General features: G+C 37.4%; 1 protein-coding gene across 1 annotated transcript in view; it reads right to left on the bottom strand.

Annotated features, from left to right (window-relative positions):
• Positions 1 to 2,018: 2,018 nt before the first annotated feature.
• The window catches only part of TSG101 (tumor susceptibility 101), a 31,029-nt gene continuing 23,013 nt past the window's right edge, over positions 2,019 to 10,034 (bottom strand). Inside the window, exons 8-10 of the mRNA XM_060768120.2 lie at positions 9,581 to 9,783; positions 6,596 to 6,835; positions 2,019 to 2,487 (exon numbers count right to left, since the gene is read on the bottom strand). Coding sequence (XP_060624103.1) covers positions 2,398 to 2,487; positions 6,596 to 6,835; positions 9,581 to 9,783 — 533 coding nt within the window. The 3' untranslated portion in view covers positions 2,019 to 2,397. The remainder of the gene's footprint in view (positions 2,488 to 6,595; positions 6,836 to 9,580; positions 9,784 to 10,034) is intronic.

Here is a 10,034-nt window from a genome sequence, read left to right as displayed (position 1 = left end):
AGGTCAAGGTCTAGCTGTTGACATAAAGGTTGGAATCCAGTTGGTGATACTTGCAGATGTAAACTTTGTTCATACCTTTGTATGTGTTATCAAAGATGTTGTGGAAGGAGTGCTCAGTACCTCCTTTTCTAACTACTTCCATTTGTACAACTGCCTTGATCACTCTTGGCTGGGGTAAGGTGTCCAGACAGATTCCTCAAATTTTGTATCTAGGAATTTAACATTATCCTCGGATTGTATTCCCAGCTGCAGAAATTCTCTTCACGCAGGTTACTAATTTGGTAATGGGGGCACATTTCAGCAGCAGTTGGGCTGGTTGCGCACATGAAGTGCACTGGAAGAGTGTTATGCTTCACCAAGTATATGTAAGGCTGCAGAGGTAGGCTACCTGGCATGTCACCTTCACCACTTTTTGGATTGTCCTGACCCCTTGTATTCAACAGGTATCAACCATGATGTTCTTCAGGGTGCAAGCAGACCAATTTTTTTTCATCCAGGCATTCCCAAATTGACTGCTGTCCAGTTTGAGAACTGTGTACTGAGCCTCATTATTAACGAATCACTTAAGCATTACCCAATGTGTCTTTGACTGTTTCAAATGTTAACTTTCATCTGTTATAAACATTAGTGGTAAGCAGTGACTATTAATACAGACATTGGATGTTAATTTGATCATTTCATCCTACTCTTCTGACTCAAATACTTTCTAAAGACTTATGAAATTGTTTCAGATAAATTGTTGTAAAAACATTTCTAAGGCAGGAGTGAGCAACTTGTGAACCTCAAGCTGTTGGACTACAACTCTAATCATCAGCCAATTATGAGGGATAATCAGTTGCATAGCAACATCTTGAGCCAGAATAAGCAACTGTGGAAGGATAGTGGTTCACATTACGTGAACAACCACTCTGCATCTTTTAGGGATATAGAGATGGAACCCTTGGTGGCGCAATGGGTTAAACCCTTGTGCCAGCAGGACTGCTGACCAACAGTGGTTCGAATCTGGGGGGAATGGGTTGAGCTCCCTCTGTCAGCTCCAGCTCCCATGCGGGGAACATGAGAGAAGCCTCCCTCAAGGGTGGTAAAACATCCAGGCATCTCCTTGCAGACTGCCAATTCTCTCACACCAGAAGTGACTTGCGTCGCTTCCTGACATAAAAAGATAGAGGGACAGAAGGATTTTTGCCATGTTTTGGAGTTTATCTGAGTCAGCCCCAGAAAGAGGCCTTTTTTTTTAAATAACAAGAACTAAACAGAAGTAATTTACTTTTCAGTTTTGGTTTCAAAAAAGGTCTCATAAATTTACCTGAGGCGTTGTTCCAGTTCCTTCAGTAACCAGCAGATGCCCTCAGGAAGCCCAAACTCACTGCTCCACATTTTTGTACCAATTTCTATTCAAGGGGAAATCTACTTCTGCACTTGCTAGTTTTCTACACCAATCTATGGCTAATGCATGGAAGTATCCCTACCCCCCCCCCCACTTTAATTTATTTAATTCTACTTTTTAATTGCATGTAAATTAGTAATTTATTAGAAAGGTACAAAAACATGTGTCTACAGGGGACTTACCAGAATAACACTGGGCAACAACATTTTGGTGCCTCAAATGTTTCTGGGTATATTTGACCTGCTGATTCTGAATGACACTATCCGGCCCCCACAAGCTCTAGTTCTTGAGATAATATATGCCACATGCCAGTCTTCATCTGCTCCCCATATATAATCATGAAGTATCTAAGAAACTAGAGATGATGTGTTCTATCCAATGCAATTTTCTGAATTGGCACCCCAAATAATCCCAGGAACAGACCTAAAAATCAAGACACCAAGAATGTTTTTCTGTTGTGCTGTGTAATCTGTAGGTGAAAGGGAAGACTTATTGGGATACCATAGGTATTGGTTCAAAGACTGCAATTTTAATCTGAATTATTTGGAATTGAATCCCAATGCACAGACATAAAACTAGCCTAAAACGTAGTTTTATAAGTTTTTTTTTAAAGACACATTTTACCTCAATCTCCTACAAACTTCTATGCTTTTATTACAAATTAATCTTAGAAGTACACACATGAAAATTCCAGCTGTATTGTACAGATATTATATTAAAGCACATAAGTGATACTTACTGCACAAATGTCTTCACAAGAAAAAAGTGTTATGCAACAAATTATATTCAGTCATCAGCCCACAAATGCAAAAGGTTTACAGAGAATAGAAAGTGCATTAATAAAAGCTAGTTCTTACCCCTCCCCCAAACAGAAGAAAGAAAATATATTATCCATTCAAAATATCTTACAGTTGAATGATGTAATAAGTTATTCTGTCTGTCTACTGATTAAAAGGAAAAACGAATAAGAACATGAACACTTAATGTATATCACTACTTCATTCTGTGGGTCAGTAGAGATCACTGAGTCCTGCAGTTTTTCTTGCTTTCTGCATCAATGCTCTCAGTTGGAACTGCTTGCGAGACAACAGACGGACATGCTGAGAAGAGACAAAATGGGCCACAGAAAGTCAACCAAGCATGACATAAAAAATTGTTCTACCCACAGAAATGTTGATAATTTATTTAATGAAATTACAGAATCTGCAGATCCAGATTCTGGAGAACTTGCAAAAGAATGAAAACTACTTGTAAAAGTGCACCCACAACTACCAAAATGGATTTTAGTTTAACCATCAATAATATCTGAGATTTTAATTTCCCATTACATTTGTACATTTCTGATAAAGTATGTATATGTTCTGTGCAATTCCAACTCAAAGACACACAGTAGTAATTGGTCTCTAGAGACATAGCAGCAGAGAAATCTGTTGGCAGAACTGCTCTGCCTGGTTAGAAGACCCAACTGAAGAGCAAAAAATGGAATAGGAGAAGAGGCAAATTGCGCCAAATCCAAGCTGCCTCCAGGTCAAGTTCACAAGCACAATGCCAGCAGAAGGGAAGGTCAGGACAAGTGTAGTACTCTCCAATTTTTACTATCGCCAGATCAGTAGCAATTCAGATTCAACAAAGCTTTAGCTGGCTCAGAGAGACCTTGGTCATGTGGGCCAGCAGGTATTTTATTGTAAGCCAATTGTGTGTTGTTTTATTTTTTAAAAAACCAAATTGACAGCTTCTATGTTTCAGTAACAATCAGAGGGAGATGCTGTTAAGAATTCACTGTGCAGCAGAATAATAAATAGGAAACAAATAATTCTTATACATTTTAGTTAGGTATCAATCCATCTTGCCTGGAATTTATTCATTTACTGAGATAAAAACCAGAATATATGGTTAATAATACATTATCGGAAGTGTGTAAATCTACGCTTACATGCCTGTCTCGTAAATCTACGCTTACATGCCTGTCTCTAACGATCTGCTATTAATTACCATTTTCATTCAAGAACACAAACAGATATATAAAAATAAGGGACAAAATAAACACAATACAGCATAACTGAAATACGCCAAAACTATAGATAGACAGACAGACGAGACAGTAGTGCTGTGAAAGCTTGCTTTATGTATTTGGTGTTTTTAGTTGGCCTCAAAAGAGTATCGATGTTTTATGGCCAACAAATCTACCCTGAATATGTTTACAACTTAATGCTACCGTTTATGTAGCATGGGATATGTGAGAAGGGTAAAACTGAACACTAGGAATTCATGCTGAATTGTGTCTGGTGGGCTCTTTCAACTCCCATTGCTTTCATTTAGTTACACAGCACTAATTAGGGTTCAGTCAAGTCAACTCCACCTAGGGTTTAGTTCTGCTCAATTAAATATGAGTCTGGTACTGACTGTGAATGCTCACTCTGAGATGGCAGGAGGGGTCACCCATTTACTCATTCCTCGCATGCCAACTGATAAAGCAGGAGACTGAGCTCCTTCTGTTGTGACCACTGAGATTTGCTTTATATAGCTACCCATAAATAAATAAATAAATAAATAAATAAATCTTGGCCATAACCAAATTTGAAATCAAACAAGAGAGAGACACCTCTGGTTTAAAGCTGGAATATGTCTCCTAGTTCAACTCTCACCCCAAAAAACTGTTCAGGTGCCCTTCCTTCTCCAAAAGACAACCAACAATATAAATCCTCAGGGAGCTCCTGGGAAGTCTCAGAATGTCTCTGAGGATTATATTGTTACTGTGCATCCAGCACAAACAGCAATGGCTCTCCTTCTCAGAACGGGGATCTGACACACTGAAGAGGTGGTTTAGACACTGGTTTTGGGTTTTACACATCCAAAACAGAACTCCAATCTCGGTAACAACCAACATGGTGGGTTTATTCATTTATTTGTTGCATTTGTTTTTTAATTGGCCTCAAAGGAGTATCGCTGTTTTTCTGGTGTAAGCTATGCCATTATGATTCACAAACAGAATGTCAGCTATTAACTTGCTAAATTCTGCAAAAGTTATTCACAACTTGGGGGGAGGGTGTCATATTAATGACCTTGATAAAACCACATGTATGTATGTATGTATGTATGTATGTATGCTAAAGCACATATTCTTCTATCGAGCCACAAAAGTTTGATTAAGATTACGACTTGTCATCTTGGGGGGTTAATTATGGAACGAGGAACAGAGGAGCACAGAACACAGGAAAAATACACAGAGAGAAAGGGCCAGAGAACAAATAGTGGCATAGAAAATGAGGGGCAATCTCTCTTTTTTCAAAGACTTGTATTTTCCTGATTGTCTGTCTAAACCAGTGGGGGACTGGCAATTACTGCTTTCCAATGTGCCAGGAAGCAGCACAAATGTGTGTGCCCAATGGCCCAAGGATGAGCACTAATCCTGAAACCACCCCTTCTGAGTAGCACTGGTCTAAACAACAAGTTATTTCTTTTTTTATGGTTATAACAATCTTTATTTAGTAGGAATTGCAAAGTTTTTTTAAAAAAAATTATTGCATTTATTCAATTTAACATAAACACATTAAGAAAAAATACCTTTATCACTAAATTACTCCTATACTCTATAACTACTACAAATTCTAACTAGCTATAAATCAATTCAGACTTCTCTCAATTTACAAAACAAAATAATAATAATTCGAATCTGACCTATCCTTATAATCAAGTCACTCATTCACTCTCCAAATACAATATAATAGTAACATATATGCAACATGCAAATTCTAGACACGTCCCATCATTCAATCTTATTCTGTTTTGGAAACATAATGATGAGCACTCTTTGAATACTGACCATGGACCATTCCTGTTGTTTCTCTTTGATACTTTTCTCCCCTCCCTCTTCCCCTTCCCCTTAGTTTGTGCCCCCTCCACCAGGACCAACCAACTCATGTTGTTTCACCATTCCAAAATATCATTGTTTCTCTTGCTGGCTTATACCCCTTTCTCTCATGAAACACATACTTGATAAATTTTCTCCATATTTTCCAAAAGTCTGTTAGTTTACATATTCCCCTTTTAATTTTAATATTGCAAGTTAGTTTATCATTAATCGCTATATTCCAAGTTTCCCTATACCATTCTTCTAATTGAATTTCTTTTTTTTTCCTTCCAATTTTTTGCTATCAACAATTTAGCTGCTGTTATCAAATTAGAAACCAATTCTTTTTCTTCTTTTACGGGGATTATATTATCATGTATGAGTAATAAAGCTAATTTTGGTGTAATCTCAGTCTCTATTTTTATTATTGCTCTTATTTCTTTGAATATGCTTTCCCAAAATTTTTGTATAATATCACATGACTACCACATATGAAGATACGTCCCTATTTCCTGACAACCTCTCCAACACTGATTTGAATATTTTTTGTCAATCTGATTTAATAATAGGGGTTAGATACCACCTCCATATCATTTTGTAGTAATTTTCTTTAATTCTGATAGGCATATTTTTTAGTATTCTCATATTCCATATGTTTGCCCATTCTTGATTATTCATTTTTCCCCCCAAGTCTGTTTCCCATACTTCCTTCAAATAATCTTGTTCCTGTTCATTCATTAATAACAGTTTATAGATATCACTTACTGTGCCTTTTAATATTATATTCTCTTCTTTAGTCTCCCTTTGAGTTATCATCTTTTCTATTTTTGTGTATTCCCTACCTCCATTATACTTTTTCCTTATATCACTTGACCATTTACCCAATTGTAAATACTTATACCAATCTAAGTCTCCTAATTCCTCTTTTATTCTTTCCATATTTACCATTTTCAGATCCCAGTCTTTTATTTTCATTAAACCTCTTCCATTAAGTTCTACTTCAAGTTCTTTTTTTAAATTTTCTGGGAAGTTTTCTGTCATTAAAACTGGCATGATAGGAGAAAAACCTGGCATTAGGGTTTTTTTTATATCTCCCCCAAATCTCTAAAATATTTTTTAGAAAAGGATTGTTTAAATTGTTATACCATTTCTTTTTACCCTTTTCTCTATTACCCCTATAAAAATGTATTCCAATTTCAATTCTAATTTTTTATCATCTTCTTCTAACCACTCCAAGCTCTTGTTATTTCTAAACAAGTTATTTCTAAAGTGGGAGAGAGGCCAACAAGGAAATATATATACCCCCAATTTGTGATAACATATTCCAAAGGGTATTGGAATTACACCATCAATCTTACCTTTAGAAAGATGTCAAGATCTATAACTCCACGTCTCAGTGCTTCTCCCAGGTAAAAGATAGTGTCTTCAATGGCATTTTCTTCAGCATACAAGTTCAGAATCTGTTTATAAAGTGGTGCTGTAGGAACAATGACTTCATCTATGTCATTATTTTCTGTTTGACTTTCCATTTTTTCTAAGGCAGAACTCAGTTCTTCATCTTTCTTTTTCAGGAGGTCAATGTTCTTGTCAACTTCAGCCTAAAACATATGCAAGTCAATACACTTGTTTGAAAATATGCTCATATTCTTTAATAAATACCCTAAATTTCAGTGTAATGCAACTAAAGCTCAATACACATCATTTTGAAAATATTATAGTAAAATGAAAGTCATTAGGATCAGATCTAAGACCTAGCTAGTACAGTGTCCTGTTTGCTAGTGGCCAACTTGATAGCTAGAAAGCCTAAAAGGAGGGCATGAGAATGCTCTCCAGCAATGAGGGTTTCAAGATAGAGACCCTTTGAGGGTGGAGACATCATAAATTAATCCAAATTAAGACCACAACATCTAAGGCTAATAGTCCTATCTTATGCTATCCAATTTCCTATCCTATCCGATCCTGTGCTATTCTTTTCCCTTTCTGTCTGAGTTGTTTAACCATTGGTTCATCCCAGCGAATACGAGGTCTGCCCAAACACCACTTGTGATCTCTTGGTATCCAGTTTGTTAGTCGACATGTCCATTGGTTGTATTTTGTTCATGCTATATGCCCTGCCTATCTTCTTTTTGCCTCATAGATTTCATTGACCACGCCACATATCCTGGTTCTTTGACAACACCTCTTTATTGCTGACATTATTTCTTATTGTCATGCCACAAATCCTTCTTTCCATTGCTCTCTGAGTCACCATCAGTTTTTCCTCCTCTAACTTTGTTGTTGCCCATGTTTCAGATGTGTATGACATTGTCAGTAAAACTGTAGCATTGAAGATACCTGCAGTGCTCTGACCTTCATTGGCACCTAATCAATAACCTGTTAGCACTGTCCGGTCTTGATTAAAAGCCATCCAAGCAGCCTTGCGTCTTATTGCCCATTTGCCATTTTCCAAATTATTCAATTGTACTTGCTGTCCAAGATAAACATATTCAGTCATTTTCTCAATTTCATCTCCATTTATAATGATGTGGTCCTGGACACACTGTTCATTTTTCATCCATTTCATTTTCTTCAAGTTCATTTGTAGTCCTACTGATTTTGGGAGTCGAGCTAGTTATTGGAGATTATACTGTATAGTTACAGATTCATTATCATGATCAAGATCATCATCATCTCCATCATCATTATTAGACCATCTCTCCCATGACTATCACAGCTTTTCTCTGTAACCCTTAAAGTAGGATTATATCTAAAGCCTTTTGAAAGTTGAATGCCATCCATATGTTTAAAAATCACAGAAACATCTAAAACATTAACGAGGAGGGATTTCCATTTGCAGAATGCATGTTCATTCTTCTTTGGCAAGATGTGCCAAAAAAGTCTGGAGCTTTCTCTAGTAGCCACTGTTTGCTTCAGTTCTTCAGACTCAAATGCGCTTATTAAGATGTCCTTAGATTTTCTTCAGTGAGGAAAGATAAAAGAATTCGCATTGCTTCTACACAATCTCCCTATTCTTCTTTGGCTCTACTTTTAGTTTCTTTGTCATTCAACAAGTTAGTTTGTCTGGTGCTTCCACTTTGTTTTCAGCAATAAGCACTTCATTTTTGTGTACAAACTTGTTATCAGCCATTCATTTTTTGTTCTAATTTGAGTGAGACTTCCATTTTATGAAGGAAGAGTCTTGTAGTCACTATAAGCAGTGCAGCAAAAGATGCTTGGGAAGAGTATACTTTTGATGGTTTCCATGATCAGAGTCCAGGAAGCTTTGCATGTGGTGCAGGACACTAGACCATGGTACATGGTATAGGGAATGTAGTAGGTTACTGAAGGCCTGGCCACCCACTCACATGCTTCTTTGGAGCTTTGCAGCAGGGCTGGATCAAGGAAGCACCTTCTTGGCATAGTCAATGGAGTGTGTGTGTAAAGAGATGCTTTGTGGGTTGTGGCGGTGAAGGGAGCTGCTCCATGTAGAGCCGCTTCCTTGGCTCTGCTTCTCCATTTCTTCTGGCAGGGTCTCCTTAGTGCCTCCCATACTTTTCTCCTCAATCAAGACTACCCTCCAACCGCCTGTCCCTTCTTGTCTCCTATCAGTTTTGCTGTACCAGCCATCTCCTTAGTTCCCACAGCACTGTTTGAGGGATGCACATTGATGACTGAGAGACTGGTAGCTGGTAACGTCAGCAGACATTTGTTCCACCTTTTTTGGATCAACTTTGCTTGCTAGTCATGCTGCGATTATCCACTGCTTAGATATTCACAAAATTTCACTATCATTTATGCTAAAATACCTGTGAACTATTCCTCTATAAAATAAGCATAGTCAGAAGTACTTATTTTTCTTCCAAAACCTTTACAACATACATTCTCCATCATAGTTAATGCAGCGTGGACTCAGATAACCCAGTTCAAAGCAGATATTGTGGATTATCTGCCTTGATATTCTGGATTATATGGCTGTCTAGAAGGGCCCTCAGTCCATTCTCAGCCTTCATATCTCTGCTCAGCATGAAGCTGCCCAACTAATATAAAAAAGTAACCAAGTGACCAATACAAATTAACTGGTAGACCACTGGTGAGCTGTTAACATTTGGTCATGATGCTAACAAAGACTCTGAAACCCATCTGTCTCATGGCAGAGACCTACCTCATCACAAGGGTGAATCCTTCATCCCTTGTGAGTACTGTTGCTTCCATACAAAAAAAAGTCTCTTAGTTAAGCACCAGGTGCTGCAACCAGTAAAAGCACTGGCAATGAAGGAGAACCTCTGAACAAAGTTGTGACAGGACATATGAGGCCAGGAAACCCAACATTTGATAGTCTAAAAGGACCAACTCTGTTTGCTTACCACTTCCTGGTCAAGGCGAGTTACCATCTCTTCAAGCTTTTGATGGCCCTTCTTCAGATCTTCCTCTGTCCGCTTCAAAGCATTGAGCTCTGCCTGGGCCCGGTCCATCTCTTCTTTCATTCGCCATCTCAATTTATCACTGACTGCTGAAATAAGAGAAGCTCTAATAGTATCTTCACTAATTGTGCCATCTCTGCTGGGACCTGTGGAATAAAAAACATAGTAACAAAAATAAGCTCTTCTAATTGCAAAGAAGCTTGCACAAGGCAACTGTTCATAATTTTTGATCTATATATGTATTAATTTTTCAGCAATATAAGTATTATACAATTTATAAAGACAATAATTGACCAGTATATAAATTATATTGTTATATACAACAATTTAAAGTAGTTTCCCCCACCTGCCCTATTGAAAAACAGTAATCAAAATGAAAATAAAATTATTAAGATGG

This window comes from Anolis sagrei, chromosome 1 (assembly GCF_037176765.1).
Source record: "Anolis sagrei isolate rAnoSag1 chromosome 1, rAnoSag1.mat, whole genome shotgun sequence".
NCBI lineage: Eukaryota > Metazoa > Chordata > Lepidosauria > Squamata > Dactyloidae > Anolis > Anolis sagrei.
Note: the sequence above shows the minus strand (reverse complement) of the source record. Positions and strands in the feature narration are given on the sequence as shown.